Source organism: Urocampus carinirostris, chromosome 8 (assembly GCF_059441175.1).
Source record: "Urocampus carinirostris isolate Australia breed hairy pipefish chromosome 8, RoL_Ucar_1.0, whole genome shotgun sequence".
Taxonomy (NCBI): Eukaryota; Metazoa; Chordata; class Actinopteri; order Syngnathiformes; family Syngnathidae; genus Urocampus; species Urocampus carinirostris.
This window is the reverse complement of record NC_142356.1, coordinates 3,159,197-3,176,850: the sequence shown is the minus strand read 5'-3', so window position 1 is coordinate 3,176,850 and position 17,654 is coordinate 3,159,197. Positions and strand designations below refer to the sequence as shown.

General features: G+C 40.0%; 1 protein-coding gene across 1 annotated transcript; it reads right to left on the bottom strand.

The window, feature by feature from the left end:
* Positions 1-264: 264 nt before the first annotated feature.
* Positions 265-16,618, bottom strand: khsrp (KH-type splicing regulatory protein). The gene is made up of 18 exons (XM_088341356.1): positions 16,302-16,618; positions 12,546-12,648; positions 12,404-12,457; positions 12,281-12,317; positions 11,286-11,350; positions 11,142-11,213; positions 11,004-11,061; positions 10,313-10,460; positions 8,482-8,580; positions 8,290-8,394; positions 8,084-8,186; positions 7,878-8,002; positions 6,247-6,537; positions 6,057-6,166; positions 5,894-5,982; positions 3,555-3,755; positions 3,276-3,460; positions 265-958 (listed from the first exon to the last, which is right to left on the bottom strand). Exons 1-18 carry the CDS (start codon positions 16,383-16,385, stop codon positions 950-952), a joined length of 1,938 nt encoding a protein of 645 aa, XP_088197482.1. The 5' UTR covers positions 16,386-16,618; the 3' UTR covers positions 265-949.
* Between the last annotated feature and the right edge of the window lie 1,036 nt (positions 16,619-17,654).

The following is a 17,654-nucleotide window of genomic DNA, read 5'->3' as shown; positions in this document are numbered from 1 at the left end:
GTAATAAGTAGCCTAAACCTGTGTCTAACTCTAGCCCCAATCCTTTCTTAAAACCATAAAATACGTTTAAAACCCTTATTTGAACACCTAATCAAAGAACATGGCAACAAAACCAAGCACTTTTCAAACATGGAAAACACAACATTAAAATTCAAGGATTTCAAGCACCCATACAAACCCTGAAAACATTTGTAAATTATTCACACAAAGATGTATCATACTCCTTTCATAAAATCTATTAAATATCCCAAGTGAACAGAGAGGTTGTCGATCTGAATGTTTTATTTTTCAGTATTTAAAAACAAGCAGTAAAAAAATAAAAATACAATGACAGAGCCTATTAGAACAGAAAAAAATGATCCATTAATTAAGTTGTAGATGTAACCGGAGAGAAGACGCACTATGACATGCTCGCACAATCAATCATACTACATGAACTAGTGCCATTTTACAGCGAATCTGCACACTTTCCCCAGTTGAGTCGAATGCAGAGACACACTATCCCATTCAGGGAAAGGAAGAAAAGAAAAAAATGGCAGGGGGGGGGATTGCTACTACAGCAATTTCAACACATTCTTAAATGAGGTTTTAAAAAGTGAGTTTGGGAGTAAATCGAAACAGAATTACAAAATAAAACGTTCCATGAAGTGAAATTCATTAAAAAGACGGTGGCAACTGTAGAGCTGTGGAGTCTCTATTTATAGGATACTATTTTGAAAACACAGATTATTCATTACACGGTGTGAATGAGGTAAGAAGCAGAAAAAAATGACGTTGTTTCAATCGATGAGCTAACCCTTTTCCTTCGTTCCATTTGGGGAGAAAAAACTTCAGTACAGTATCAAGTTTAAAAATGTAGAAATGAGATGAGGTGGTGCCACCGTGATCTTGAATTGTTGAAGCCAAAAACGGAAATCAGCAGAAGTCCCAAGAGCCAAACCAAATGTCATCACTGCGCCTGGAAATGGAAATAAAGTAGAAATGAATTATGAGCTTCTTGGTTCAAATTCCTGAAGCATGTGCGGAGTATTTGAGATAATATAATTGTTCATGACGTAAGTGGAGAAGTTTAAAGCCCCGCGACGCGGGTGTATCACGTGACCCGTTCAGAAAAGAGTTCGAAATAAAAGCGGCAAAGTATCACTATGGATAGCCCTTAACTTGGCCTGAGACCAAAAACGTCAGACATCGAAATATTTAAATAAAAATGAATTAACGAATCGTTCGATTATTTCTTTTTCGATTAATCGATGAATCTCATTTGTTAAAGAATTTTTTTATTTCGTCCTCTTTATTAAAATACTGAAGTTTTGGACGGAGATGAACCGTGCACTTAACAACAGAATATTCTACGGAAAAAAAGAAGAAAAAAATTGTTTGTCACTTAACTTGATAGTAAACAAAAATACATACAAGTATATGCTATATAACTGCAAATAGGTAAGATAACCTTTTCCTATTAAGATTTAATTTCCCCCTATGTTCCGGTCCGGAGCCTTCGCTCTGAAAACGCTGATCTACTAGTGATCCCAAGAGCCAAGAAGAAATCCGCAGGTTCGAGAGCGTTTTCCATTCGGGCCCCGGTGCTGTGGAATGCTCTTCCCCCTGAGATTCGATCTGCAACCTCAGTGGAAATGTTTAAATCTAAGCTTAAAACACACTTCTATTCTATAGCATATGAATAACTTATATTTTATGTTGAAAATATGTTTTTATTATTTGTTCTTGCAACATCCATTGCAGCCTGGTCATCCTGGAAGGGGGATGACCTCATGTGCAGTCCCTTTTCAAGGTTTCTTCATTTTCCTCATGTTGAGGTTTTTGAGTTTTTCCTTGCCCTCATGTAGGTTTTAGATCTGGTGATGGTGTCATAGTCTGTAGTTTGCCATAATCTGTGGTCTGTGCAGCCCTTTGAGACTCTTTGTGATTAAGGGCTATCTAAATAAACATGACTTGACTTAACCAAAAACCATATCATTTTTGGACTTATACAAAAAAGCAATACATTTCATTTTGTGTATTAAATGTTTTTATCGAGAAAAATGTCAAAAATGTAAACCCGCTTTGAAAGATCTAACTTTTTTAATATGATAAACATTCCCAATATGAAAATCATATAATATTCTTAAGAGCCTGCCCCTTGTGTAAAGTTCAACATGTCGTCATTATCTTTCTTTTAAATAAAATGCATTTACTTATTTTCTGATTTTTTCTTTCACTGTTCTGCAGCACTTTCTGTTCCCTTAAAAAAGGTTAACTTTTTTTTCTTAATGAAACAGTCAAACACGACAAAGTTAAAACTTTCGTGCCAATCTTGTTTGTAATGATAAAATGTTCAATCGACCCTTTGGTACGTGACATCACTTTGCCTTCTCTGGCAGAATGAGAGCCGTGATGGATGCCAAGAAGCACTTGAGCGACAAAGGAAGAATATAACCACCACTTTCTACCATGGTGATCGATTCCTGAGCGATGGGGCAGCTTCTAAGCCTGATTTGGAATTGTATTCCTTTAGTTGAAGATAGAAGAGTGCAATTTTTATCTGCAGTCAAAGGGATCAACTGGTGTTGCGTTTAGTCACAACACAGGCACTCCTCAAGTATTCCAGGATTTGCAGCCAACAATTTTTCCAACTGCCATATTATTGCAGAAAAAAATAAGAGACAAATGTTGGGAAGAGATAACGTCATTTCGGCAAAGTAAATATTTTAAACATGCTATAAAAGTGATTTTCTATACAATGCCCCCCTGCTTTACTGTTCCAGCCCAATGTTATTGTACCAGTGTATAATGACAATGCAGACGATTTTTTTCAATAGCTAGACATATAGCAGTTATTTTGCGAGTCTTTTATATTATATGTAACTGATCTTTAACAAATAAATGTTTCTACTTTGCTGCTTTTACCTAACACAGGACTTTTTGAGAACAATTCACACAAAAACGAAGGATTACTGGACCTGCATCTATATAGGGTTATTTGTCTCTAGGCATGCAAGCAGCCATTTGGATTGTTCCTGCTCATCAGGGGCCAATTTTAATTTTTATCAAAAACAAAATCACGGGCAGAAAAATTTGTATTTTATTTTTTACATAGTGGAATCACTACCTAAGGTCTCCGCCATGTTTGCTGCTATGCTGTGCTCCGTGGCACTGGTTTTCGTTTGCATTCGACAATACAGTGCCTTCTAGTGATCATATATTACACAATAAAAATGCAATATAGTCAAGAGCAAATGCAATGGTCTCCATTGTTAAAGTATTATTGAGAGTACCTGCTGTCCCGGTTGAGGCGGAGCAGCTTGCCCAGGAGCCTGCCCCCCCTGCCCGTAGTAGGCGGCTTGCTGTCTGTAATATTCTGCCCAAGCTGCACTGTAATCCGGCTGGCCTCCGGGTGCTGCTCCTGCAGCTGGCGCCGCAGCGGTTCCCGGAGCGGGCGCTGGCCCCCCTGTGGCCTGGACTGAGAAAAAAACAACACGATGCACGGAATAAATAAACCATCACTGTTCAAATGTAAAATATTAGTACTAAAAGGTTCCTTGATAGACACTCACCCATGCCCATCTTCTTGTAATACTCCTCCCAAGCCTTTGTGTAGTCTGGCTGCCCCCCAGCAGTCTGTGCTGCCTGGTTCTGGTCCCCCCCTGCTCCAGGATCTACGGGGGCCTGTGCTGGCATGCTGCCACCTGGCTGCTGACCATAGTATTGCGCATAGTAAGCTGCCCATGCTGCGTTTGGGTCTGCTGCCGCCTTATCTGATAGGAGAGGTTGAAAGGGTGTTTTATGTCAGCTTTTTCAAGTCGTGAGATATTATTATACATTTGTAAACCAACAAGTATTTAAATATTTTTTTTTAATAAGAAAGTACCTTATTTTCTGGACTATATGGCACACCCCCCGAAAAAACAAACAAAAAGAATTTGGCCAGAAATTCAAAAGTCCACCTTATTATCTGGTGTGCCTTATGTGCTCTTTCATAAAATAGGCAATGCATTGTTACAATGAAATGATAATGCAAAGGTAACTGTTCTGACTTTGAGAAACAAAGTGGTCTTTGAGTGCCTTCTTGTGGTACTTATCTTAAGTAATTACAGACCTGTGTCAAACCTACCTTTCCTCTCTAAAGTACTCGAAAGAGTAGTGGCACAGCAGCTGAATGCTTTCATATCTGAGAACAACCTTTTTGAATCGATGCAATCAGGATTCAGGGCTAACCACTCTACTGAGACAGCGCTGATCAAGGTAACAAATGATCTCCTAATGTCAATGGATTCTGGCGCTTCATCACTTTTGCTGCTGCTGGATCTTAGTGCTGCTTTTGACACAGTGCGCCACAATATCCTACTAGAACGGTTGGAAAAATGGATTGGTCTCTCAGGAACCGTCCTCTCGTGGTTCAGATCCTACCTCTCAGATAGGACGCACTGTGTGAAATATGGTGAAACGACATCTGAGCCCTTTAATGTTACCTGCGGTGTTCCGCAGGGTTCTGTGCTCGGCCCCCTACTTTTCAACATTTACATGCTTCCATTAGGTGATATTATCCGCAAGTACAATATCAGCTTCCACTGCTACGCAGACGACACTCAACTATATCTTCCGTTGGAGGAATCTTCCACACTAAACTGTGGAAATTTGGAGGCCTGTCTCACTGAGATAAAAGAGTGGATGTCACTCAATTTCTTGCGTCTTAACCCTGAAAAGACCGAAATGTTAGTCATTGGTCCTTCTAAATGCCGTGACTTCTTCTCAAAAACTGCTGTGAACCTTGACAAATGTCACATCACACAGAGTGACTCAGTTAAAAATTTAGGTGTCATATTTGACCCTGATCTATCATTTGAGATGCATGTAAAGCAAATTACTAGAACTGCCTTCTTCCATCTTCGCAACATTGCTAAAATCCGTTCAATACTGTCTCAGTCTGATGCGGAAACAATAATTCATGCATTTGTTACCTCCCGTCTCGACTACTGTAATGCACTACTTTCCGGTCTCCCGAAGTCCAGAATCAAGTCTCTTCAGCTAGTACAAAATGCCGCAGCGAGGCTTTTAACTAGGACAAAAAAGTACGATCACATAACACCGATTTTGGCTAACCTGCATTGGCTCCCAGTTAGCCAAAGATGTGACTTCAAAGTTCTCTTAGTACTGTACAAAATCATACATGGACTTGCTCCCTCTTATCTTTCAGATCTGATCTGCCGCTATGTCCCGGTCCGAAGCCTGCGATCTGAGAGTGCCGGTCTTCTGGTGATCCCGAGAGCAAAGAAGTCTTCTGCTGGTTCGAGAGCGTTCTCCATCCGGGCACCGGTGCTGTGGAATGCTCTTCCCCCTGAGATCCGATCTGCAACCTCAGTGGAAATGTTTAAATCTAAACTTAAAACTCACCTCTACTCTATTGCATACGAATAACCTACTCCTCTTGTCGGTTGACAATAGTCTGTGTAATATAGTGTAACAATCTGTGAAGCCCTTTGAGACTCTTCGTGATTTAGGGCTATACAAAAATAAATGACTTGACTTGACTTGACTTGAACAAATATGCCTGTTACATTTTAACCAATGATAGAAAGGGGAACTTCGACAGCGCCACAGACAGTTTTTAATGCTTCGTTCACTTGCTGTTTTTGTGAACTTGAATATTAAATAAAAAGTGGGAGAGGGGTTTAGGAAGGGATGGAATTCTCTTATCTAAAAGCCCCTCCCCAGGTCCTCCTTGCAAGTTCAATATGCATTGATGTCTTCTCGCCTTATTTTGAATACCTACTAAAGTTTAAACTCGACAGCGGCTTGGTTTATTATTTGAATCAATAGTGTTTTATTTAAATGATTCATTTATTACACCACTAACGGTTACTATATAATACAAATTAGGGCTTGAAGTACTCACTGGGGTCTTGTGGCCCGGGGGCCTGCCACTGTTGGTAGTTGTTCCCCCAACTCTGAGCACAGTACTGGGGCCCACCTGGTGCACCACCACTGTAAAGACAGGATTGTGAACTCCAATGGCTTTCCTTCCCCATAGTTTCAGTTCATTGGTGAATTCGACATACTGCGGTGCACCGGCAGGAGGTCCGGCATTATAAGGGTTGGGGTTGTAGGGATTCATGTTCCCACCGGGGCCTCCTGGACCTGGACCTCCACCCACAGGACATAACGGAGCCTGAATAAACAGGACATGTTTCTTTTATTCGTATATTATTTGATGTGATGCAGGAATAACAAGGAACACTTAAAACATACCTCAATCTTTTCTTCTATGAGTTGCTTTGCATAGTCTATCTGTTGTGGGGAACCTCTGATTGTGAACAATTTAAAATTCGGGTCTCCGTCCGGTGGCGGCTGACGTAACATCTCCACAAAAGCGCCGGTCTGTTGGTTAATGCCTTTGACATTTTCCCCTCCCCTGCCAATCACAAGTCCACATTTGTGAGCAGGAACGGTGAAGGTCATTTCTCCACCCGGAGGACCCCAGCCGCCCTGGCCTCGGCCGCGTCCCCGCCCCCCAGGTGGCATCCCGGAACCAGGAGGGCCCTATGGAACAAGAAAAACAATGTGACTCAGACTATCAGATAACCCTGACAGGAAACACACTTGACAGACATTCACAATGGAACCTTCAAGAGCAAAGCGTTCCACGTGCAATGATGTAGTTTTTAGCAGCACCTATTGTAGTTGAGGGGTCACCAACCGTTTTGAAGCAGAGAGCTAATTTGTTGTTACATATTTATCAGTTTCTAAAATAACTTGCGTTATTAAAATGAATCAATCAACAATAAATGGCCTTTATTGTGTTGTACTTATGAAAACTGTTTTTCTTTATTAAATAATTTATTGTATTTAAAATACAAGGCTTAAAACTGATGTAAGTTAATGAATTGTTCTACATAGAAACTTTATTAGAGCTCTAAGTTGAAAATTGCAGGGAAATAATACTCCTGGGTTTCCCGCATCAATTCTGGTTAGGACAGCTCAACGTCATCAAAGACTCATACAATGGCTAACAGGACAGTTGCATCCATCCACCCATCTTCAAGCACGATGAAGGATTAACAAGGCAATGCCGTAAGTTTCTAAAAAACGTGTTTCTATGAATTATATCTTCTAATAGTTCAGACGGATGTAAAATAAATGCACTTTATTTTCCACACGGTCTGAATGCATTGTATTGTACTGTTGCAGTTTTCACCATTCGGAGATGGAAACTATAGCTATAGATGGAAACGGTCCGTCTTTTATGGTTTTAGTTCTGTGTCATATCGATGACACTACAAAAAGTACAATGTAGTTCGAGGGCTTTTCCTTTTAGTGTGGGTAAAACAAATTCAAAAGGCAAACATGTACAAATTTAAGAAAAAAAAAAACAATAGTTACTTTGGTACCATGTTATTATCAGGTTGTAATTATCGGAAGTCGGGTTTAGATAAGCTCTGACAACAACACAATTGTCTACCTTGTGAATGGGCACAGGGATTTATTTTTGAAATAATTTTGGAAGAATTGATCATTTTATGACAACTGATCACATCAATGATTTCTCGTGGTAGTTAAAAATCCAACTTCCGAGAAGATCAGAATGACCAATCACTGGTGAGCTATTTTCAGAATTGATCCTCGAGATACACAGCTGTTCTTTGGGGGTTACCAGGTGCCCGAGACACCACCTTGGCCACTTCTGGTGTAAATAATTTTCGAGCATTTCATTTTTAAACCTGAATAAAAGCCGATTTAAAACCAATATACATTTTTTTAAATGCATAGCACATGGTTCTTAGTTCCCACAACAAATGAGGAGTTTCTGTAAGCTTTGTGATACTGCGGTACTAGTATGAGAGAATTCTGAAAAACAGGGACATCCATAATAGTGCACTCACCCCCTGGCCCCCGTCATCTCGGGTACGGATACTCTGAAGCAGGTCTGTGATGATGGAGGCGGCATGCTGACACTGGTCGGGAGGACCAGTAATGTGAGCGATTTTTTCCGGGCCGGTGCCATCATCTGAAAGGGGAAGTGTGTTAGATTTGTAAAGAGCCGGACATGCACGGAGACAAAAAAGTAGACATTTTTTAAAGCACTCACCCGGTTTAAACTGTATCTTCACTCCAGCATCACTCTGGATCTTCTTGATCATTTCCCCACTTCTACCAATTACAACCCCTACTGCATGGCGGGGAACGGCAATCTGTCACAACAGATTAAAAAATTGAATTAACTAACTTACATTAACAAGCAAAATGTTTTTTAAAATATTTCTGCAAGAGGACTTCATTCAGTTTCAAACTGACTTCAACGCCGCCCCCGCCGCCCGATCTGGAGCCGTATTCGTTCCGGTCACCGAAACCACCGTGATCCCGATCTCGTAGAAGCTCGTTGACCATCTCCTTAGCTTGCTGCAAAAACAACATAATATCCTTGAAATACAAACCCCGAGAAAGCAAAAGCACATTTGTACCATCTCATGACTTAAATTTTAGTACCTGCACTTTGAACGGGTCTCCGATGATGCGCAACGGTTTATCTACATTTGGCGGCTGGGTTCCATCTTGAATCAGGATCATTTTAACTCCGGCTCTTTCCTTCAAAGTTGAAAAAGAGAGGGAAAACAAAATTGAATGAGTGAGTGCAGGTTCTGAATTTCCAGACTCCCAAAGGTTGACATGATCAAGAATATACACAGGATTCGTACACCTTTTACATGCCCAAATTCAAACACTCGTTAAGGACTTTTAAAGACAGTTTTTCCAGTATTATTAAAAGAAAACATAATTTGTGATCCATGCATTTATATGCAAGCCACAACAATATCTGTAATTTACATGTAATTTTTAATCTTGTGTGTGCATTACTCAAGACATGATTTCAAAATATTGAGTAAATGGGGCGGCAGTAGCTCAGGAGGTAGAGCGATCGTTTTAGGATTAAGGGATCCCAGTTCGAATCCCGGCTTGTCCGTGTTACATGTCGAAGTGTCCTTGGGTAAGACATTGAACCCCCAATTACCCCCAATAAGCAGGTTAGCGCCTTACATGGCTGCACAGATCACAGCCGCTATTGGGAAATGTGAAGCACAATGTAAAGCGCTTTGGGAAGTCATTGACTTGAAAAGCGCTATAGAAATGCAGATCATTTCATTTCATTTCAGTAAATCACAAATATATTTATTTTTGAACCAACCTCTCCTAATATAGGTGTTGGGTAAAAATAACAATAATATGGTGCTTAAGTTTTCGATGGCAGGAAGTTCTTTCCATTACAATTTACTACTAGGAAACAATACCTTATTTTTTGGGCATAAATGTCCATATTTAATCTGTAACCCTTACACTAATACACATCTTCCAGGGCCCTGTTTAAGTATAGCAAACAACTGTTCTCTAGGGGCTGATGACGCTTCATAGGACAATAAGACACAAAGTGTCCTTGGGCAAAACACAGAACCCCTAATGCCTCCAATATGCAGGTGAGCTAACTCTGCTATTGGTGTGTGTGTGTGTGTGTGTGAATAGGTAAAGTGTGAAGTGAATTGTTAAGAGCGCTGGGCGTCCTAAGTGACTGGTAAAGTCCTATATAAATGCAGCCCATTTAATCACGAGGGAAGAAATGCAATGATAAAGTGAATCCACACCAGAGAACAGTGTTGGCATAATTTTTAAGCAGACTTGTAGAAAAACATGGCAACAATTTCAAGCATTTACAAGGACTACATCTAAAATTCAAGCACACGGCAATCCTTGACAACACATTAAAATTCAAGCATTTTCAAGGACTTCAAGCACCCGTACAAACTATTAAATAATTTAGCTAAAGAGGTCAAGTGTTTAATAAAGTGAGAATGTGTAATAATTCATCACTAGAGGTTGCTGCAGCTTAGAATGGAGCTGAAGTGTGTGCATTCAAAGAAGACAAACTACAGGAGCAAAATTCTGAAACTTAATTCCTGATTGTTTTGTATGATCATAGATGTGATCTTGCAAACAACAAGACATGAAAGACTGAGTAAGTTGGATACCCCTGGAGCGGCTGAAAAGAGTGAATATCAGCCGTTTTTGTTCTCACCACTAGACGGTGCTAAACTCCACACAACATTCTTTAAAATAGTGCAAAACTGACTGAAAATGGAACAATAACGATTACAAGGTCCCAGGAAAAGGTATGAGAATAGATCAATTAAGTCCTAAGTGTTTAATTTTCCTCTTTTGTTTTGAGGATTTTTCAGGAGTTGGATGTGATAAGCCCATATATAAATCATGCTTATAATTGAAGGGAGTTTTTTCTTTGCGAGAGCTTTCAAGATAAAATTTTACCAACCTGAAGCTGTTTAATGGTCTCTCCACCTTTGCCAATAATGAGACCGGCTTTGCCTGCAGGGATGACCATCTCCTGCATGGAACCCGACTGCCCGTTGGGTGAATCGTGTCCCTTAGATACGATTTCATCTATGAGCGCCCTTGCTCTCCTGAAACAAAGGAATTGAAACACTTTTAACGTTCCCGTAAAATTCGCCTAAAATCCCAACCTAAGACACACCCAAAGGAAATTGAATGCTGTTCTTGAACCATTTGAGAATATCGATCGTTTTGGTCTCTTTTTAAAGGTAACACTCGTAAGTTTTGTCCCAGACCGAAATATTCCCTTAATTGCGACTAACATTGAGTAATCTGAATTAGAACACACAAAAATAGGTTTTTATTCTCGCCTTACTTTTAGGGGACGTTAAGGGGTTAATTAAGAAAATACATTTGAATTGTTCTAATACTAATGCCCGGCCATTGTGGGGGTCAAGTTTTTACTGTTCAATTTTAGGGATGAGTACCATACCGATGATTAAAATGAGAAATAATCCAAACTTGAAAAAAAAATGGTTTATTCTATTATACTTTATATCATAATCATTGAAAGCGAGGTTAATTGGAATTATTTAAGCAGATTCCCACCCAGCAAAACAACAAATATAAGCTATTTAAACAGATGTTAGTAAAAAACAATAAGTCGAACTAACTTGATGGCATCCGCTGGGCCTGTCAAAGAAATATTCCTTTCCGCAAGACCAGCATTGTCTGAAAATATACGGACGATATAAATGGAGGAAATATACAAAAGGTAAACAAAATCGTCGAGTGGTCGTTGCCATGCCTACCGTGCGCAATCTGGACCTTGCAGCCAGAGTCCCGTTGAATTTTGTTGATGTGTTCACCACCTCGTCCGATGACTGAAGAAAAGCAGAAACTTGAATTTAAGTACGCATGATATGATATTTTTTTAAATGTAGGGATGCACTTACTGAGTCCAACCATGCCATCAGGCACTCGGATCTCCTCTGTTACTGTCATTGTGACCGGCCTGGCGCTGAGAGCGGGAACAAAATCAATTATAAAGGTCCCAAAACACATGACATCATTGAGCCCAATGGGGAAACAAAAAAAAAACCAGTAGACCCCAAGGATACGGTGCTCCCGCCTTAGGACATTTTCAATTTATATACAAGATTTGATCTTTACGGCATTTCCCCACTATGCGTGTTGACACATGTGATGAGTTTCACCTCTAAGGTACCTGCCATTAGTTGACGTTGAATAAAATCCAGTCTATTGGTTTGTGTCCCAGCATCATGAAAATACAGATTGGCTGAATTAACGCCCACAATGCCTTTCTCTTTCTTCATTCAGTTAAGAATATCGTGTGCTTCGTAAAAAGTTAGAGATGCAATACTGTACTTTTGTACTCTTTATTCGCTATGGGTCCAACACTTGCAGTGATGCTATAAGAGAAACAAAAACATGATTACCATGGTAACTAAGATTGAGATTATCAAGAAATCCAAAGAAAGCACGTATCGTTACCATTACTAAGGAATATGGCCGTAACCAATCAACAATTGGGCCAATTATTATTAAAGAGGCGATTAAAGTTACAAAGTTGTCTCAGGTCAAGACAATCCCCGCAAGTGAAATATTTATAATCAGTTTAATTTGACCCCCCTTTGCATTGACCTGCTATTTCACTGTACCAGCTCAGGTCATTTTACACCAAAGGTAAATACAATTAAGTTTTCCTTTACTTGTATAATTTGAAATGTTATTCAATCCTATACTAGTCATAACTACAGTATTACTTACTAAATTGGTTATTTTATTGTTTTTATGTGGGGTGCCGGAAGTTCATAGCTAATTACCATCGTTTTCAATCCACCCCTTTACGGCAATTTCATTTTGCAATCCCCACCTCAGGAAAGAGGTCACATCTTGGGGGTCAACTGTATCAAAAACAAATCCATACCCCTGTTGAGCCAGCGCAGCCAGTTGAGCTCCAATCGCTGCAAGAGAAAGAGAAAAGGTTTGAGTGGCTGGAAAGTGAGAGGATCCAGCAGTTCAGATGGATCAATGTGCATAGTCAACGTACACAATGAAGGATCTCTTTCATTCTGTGATGCTAACTTCTTGGCATCTGGTTCGTCTAAATAAAAGGAAACGGTAAGCCTCTAAGACTTGTGACGGATTCGAAGAAAGGAGAAAAGAAAAGGCCCTTTGAGCCAATAGTAAACCTGCTTCTTCAAGGGACCGTTTCTGGGCGGCGAATGGAAAACCTTCGGCTCCTCCGTTGTTGCTTGCCAGGTGACCGCTTTCGCCACTGATTTTAGCTGCGATCTAGGGAAATTGGAAAGACTCAATTAAGCATTTAAAACAGATGAAGTTGTTTGGTATTACATGAGTGCAAGGATGCAAACAATGGTACGTAGTATGCAGAGTAAACGGCAGCCGAGAGAAGAACCTTACAGAGTCATCGACACGGCCAAGAAAATCAGGGGCCGCTCTCTGCCTCGTCTGGTGGACCTTACCAGCTTGCACTTTCGCAGCAGAGCAGACAACATTAAGGAGCCCTCTCACCATGGCCAACACAACCATCTTGTTTGTCACAATCCTTTCATAGCCACTCATCACTTTTAAATGTCGGATTTTGGCATAAATCTGGCCCCTTTAAGGCACTAATTTAGTCCTAATACAGGCTATAACTGGATTGTTAAATCTAGCATGAAAAACGTAATCGTGTTTATTGTGTTTTTCCAATGTCTTCAGAAAGACATCTGTTAAATGTTTAGGTTTTAGCCGCAAGATGGAACCTTACTGTCTTTAAGTCAAGTCATGTACCTTGTATAGCCCTTAATGACAAAGAGTCTCAAAGAGCGGCACAGACCACAGATTATTCGAACTGGGTCTTAGAGTATAGTTTTTCAAAGTTCGGCTTTAAATTAGGGTGCTGTTTTTAAGTAGGAGTTTTTCTTTTTTAAAAAAGCATGGTCACATTTACAAACACTGTGAAAGAGATTTTTTTAAAATTATAACGAAGAAACAATTTTTTGAAGTAAAATCTAGTTAAATTTAAATTTTAGTAGACACTCAAAATAAAGAGATAAGACATCAATGGATTTTAAAGAGGAGAGAAATCTTCATTTAAGAGAATTGCACCCCGTCTAAGTCCTCCCTGAGCCTCCTATTTTATTAAATCTCCAAGGCTTCAAGGTGTGGAAATGAAACGAAGATTGGTGAAAATATTAATTTGTCAATAATTGGTGTTAGGAAATTCCCATGGATTGTCTTCTTGTCCAAATGCTTTTTATGTACACCTTACAACAGACGGTCCAGTCAGTGATATGAAAATGATTCGTGTAGTTAATTTGTCACATTCTATTCAAAACATTTGATTTGGGGATAAATCAGTTGAAGACATGAAGTCAGGTTCTTATACATTGTTTGTTAAATTTCACATTAAAATATTCATTGTTGTATGTACTTAGCGCGTGTGCTGCACGGTTCTGAGGTCATGAGATCGGACCTCCTGTGTGGAGTTTGCATATTCTCCCTGTGCTTGCGTGGGTTTCCTCCCACATTCCAAAAACATGCATGTCGGTGTAACAGAGTTGAATTGTTTTGAGTTTTTTATTTGAATTCTCACAAAATCAGTGTTTTTGTTCCATTACTGTTAAAATTCTGGTACCGGCGTGTGCGACTGTCTTTTTCGTTTGGCACTTTATGGGCTTCTGCGCTTGCCGTACCTTCACCTTGATCACCTCGTGTTGAATGTAAGCTGTGCCCAATATTAATTTGGGTAAAAATGCATAGTTTGCTAGATATAGGAGCAATGTTCCCTCTAGTTTTGCAGGGGTCTGAGCGTTCACACAAAGTCGGTGAGCAGCGCTTGAAACAACAGTGAGCAACCATAATCCCAAGTGTGGCAACATAATTAATTATCAAACATGTCCAAAACTTGACATCTAGTTACATTTTGCTGAGTTTCCGGCAATGCAAAATTATTTTTCTCTTTTGAATGAATTGACTCATGTACTATTGCAAAGGTTGTACGGCCAACAAACCTCGTTTGTTCTTACAATTCTTTCACAATATATCCATTTCTTTCTATTTCCTGATATATTTCGTCGCATAATATTAACATTTTCAGGGGCTTATTTAGTCGGTTGTAAGATACAGAACTGTACTTAATCACATTTTTTAGTGGAAGTACAATGTTGGCAACAAGATTCACTTGATATAATTGGATATTATTTGAATGCAACACAAACTTAAATTCCTTTAAAAAAAAATCTTTTTTCCGGGCGGTTACTTTTTTCTTTTTGTTCTCTTATTTACTTTTTTCCTACATTTCTTTCTTTTCTTTTTTTCTGGCTTTTTTCTCTTCCGTTTGTTTCTTTTTTCTCAGCTTTTCACTACTTTTTCATTTTGGTATTTTTTTTCTTTTTTGTTCTATTCCCCCCTTCCTTTAAGTCATTTTGTGCATCATTTTACATAATATTTGGTCATGTTGGGATGAAAGAAGCAAAAACAACCCAAAGAGCCGTTTAGACCCGAAAGAGCCGGTTCCTTTTAGTGAGCCGAGCCGAAGATGCCGGTTCTCCGACAAACTCTACCAACTTTACTCAACTTCTCCTTCGACTCGACTTCAAAATACCGCATTTAGGACACGTCAGGGGAACCCGTGTATTTTTACCTTCATGCACTGTAACTTTGACTTGAGTCGCTTCTTAATTAGTAATTTTGAGCCCTGATTTTTGTGCGCTGGCTAGATTTTCTTGTGCGCTGAGAACGTGCGAGCTGTGCGCAATTGCGCACGCGCGCAGCTTAGAGGGAACACTGTATAGGAGATACTTTCACAAATTATTTTTGTATATAAATGTATATAAGTTGTGCTAAATGATGTATATAAAAAAAAGCGCCTATCAAAAGTAATGCAGCTTGAAACAATGATTACTGTGATGCAACATGTTTCAATGCAACCACGCCACGATGTGCGGCATGTTGAGTGATGTCCTGTTTTTGTATTTTTGTTAGTTTTTTAGATGATTGCAGTCATGCACAGACGCCCTGACTTTTGTATCATTTTGTTTACTGAATGCAGGTACGTGGGAATGCTATGTTAATTGTTACTATTAAAGTTTCACTATTAATGTGCTCGCATGTTGTCTGCTGGCCTTAGCTTCAGCTCGATCACCTCGTGTGGAAGATGATTGCAGTCGTGCACAGACGCCCTGACTTTTGTATTGTTTAGTTTGCTGAATGCAGCCAATAAACCGAGTGACTGTGAACCCTTGTGTCGCGCATGATTGAGGGTCGTTACATCAGGTTAATTGGCCGGTCCAAATTGTCCCTAGGTGTGAATGAGCGAGCGAATGGTCTGTCCCAGTGTGCCCTGCAACTGGCTGGCAACCAGTTCAGGGTGTTCCCTGCCCACTGCCTGAAGATAGCTGGGATGGGCTCGAGCACCCCCGCGACCCTACTGAGGATAAGCGGTGCAGATAATGGATGTTATATGTACCACGTCTTGTTTAGCCCCCTGAAAGTCGTCCTTTCAGCGCATTGAGAACTTCTGGATGGAACTCAACCGTTTTTTAATGGCCATATAAAAGTCTTTCCTGGGGAGGTATGCTTTTTTGTTTTCAATTGTTAAAGGTTTTTGTCCAATTAAAGTACTCAGTGTCGCAGAGGTTCCAGTCAGTTATATGGAACTGGATCATGTCCTTTATTAGAGTGCACAGCAATTGTTACGTTAAGCTTACTTTTGCAGTTTAGTCAAAATAAACAATATAAAAGGGATATTGTGCGTAGCAGGCGATGCTATAACAGTTCCATCCCATTGATGCTTTCCGGCGGGATTCACTTGCCGGTAGCATTTTGGCTATAAGCTAGCTGCTCACCCGAAGCTAGCGACAAGGAGACCCACGTTAACAGCGTTTGGCCGAGCTAAAGAGCTCAACGCTGGCATTTTCCTCCATTCGTTTTTGCTTTACCTGTCTGGCTCTTTCCATGGCGTCTGCGAAAGCGTCTTTTTTGCTCCCGACGCCGTTGCTCGGTAAAGAGCCGAAGTCGGACATGCTGATCCCGAAGAGGAGAAGCGGCACCTGGGAGAAATGGGGTCGGGACGCTCAAGCGGCAAGGCTAAAGCGAGTGTTGGAGAACAATAGGACACGAATTGCTTAAGCACGCCGGCGAAGTTTTCTGCTTGAAGTGAGAGATAATTTTCAGCTAGCGGTAAAATGAGCGACGTAAGCTAACTTCGGCCCTCCCCGCTCCGGCCTTTCGCGTTTTCTACTTCCTTTTCTCTATTTTGTGATTTGATGTGAATGTGTCAAAACAGCGACATTTGCTGGTCTGGAGTAGAACAACATCCCCCGTCACTTCTTTCACACGCTATCTCTGGAGCCACATCCAAAATAAAAGCTTTTAATTAACGTATTTTAAATTAATCAATAAAGTGAATTCATCCATAAAGTTAATATTTATTTAAAATAGTTGTAAAGTCAAGTCAAGTCATGTTTATTTGTATAGCCCTTAATCACAAAGAGTCTCAAAGGGCTGCACAGACCATATATTTCTGCAAACCACAGACTATTAAGACACCATCCCCTGATCTAAAAACTAAATGAGGGCAAATAATACACAGATAATACACAGATACGGTCAACATGAAATATAGGTTATTCATATGCTATAGAAAAGTGTGTTTTGAGGTTAGATTTAAACATTTCCACTGAGGTTGCAGATCGAATCTCAGGGGAATAGCATTCCACAGCAATGGAGAACGCTCTCGAACCTGCGGATCTCTTCTTGGCTCTTAGGATCACTAGTAGACCAGCATTTTCAAAGCGAAGGCTCCGGACCGAAACATAGGGCGAAATAAAATCTTGGATATTAAGTCCATGCATGATTTTGTATACTACCAACAAAACTTTAAAATCACATCTTAAGATAACAGGAAGCCAATGCGGGTTAGCAAAAATCGGGGTAATGTGGTCAAACTGTCTTGTCTTAGTTAAAAGCCTTGCTGCAGCATTTTGTACCAGCTGAAGGCTCTTGATTTTGGACTTCGGGAGACCGGAGAGTAGTGCATCACAGTCATCGAGACATGAGGTAACAAACGTATGAATTATAATCTCCGCATCCGACTGAGACAGCATAGGGCAAATTTTAGCAATGTTGCGAAGATGGAAAAAAAGCTGTTCTAGTAATATTCTTAACTTGTGTTAGAAAGGACACATCGGGGTCAAATATGACACTTAAATTTTTGACTAAGTCACTCTGGGTGACATTACATTTGTCAATGTTTTGAGCCATTGAAAAACATTGAAAAAACGTTAAAGAAG

Coding starts and splice junctions, on each gene's coding strand:
- khsrp (XM_088341356.1), bottom strand. CDS start 16,385: ATGTCCGACTTCGGCTCTTTACCGAGCAACGGCGTCGGGAGCAAAAAA. Junction 10,461..11,003: donor GGCCCAGCGGATGCCATCAA/GTTAGTTCGACT, acceptor CCTTTGTTTCAG/GAGAGCAAGGGCGCTCATAG. Junction 3,461..3,554: donor TTACAAGAAGATGGGCATGG/GTGAGTGTCTAT, acceptor TTTTTTTCTCAG/TCCAGGCCACAGGGGGGCCA.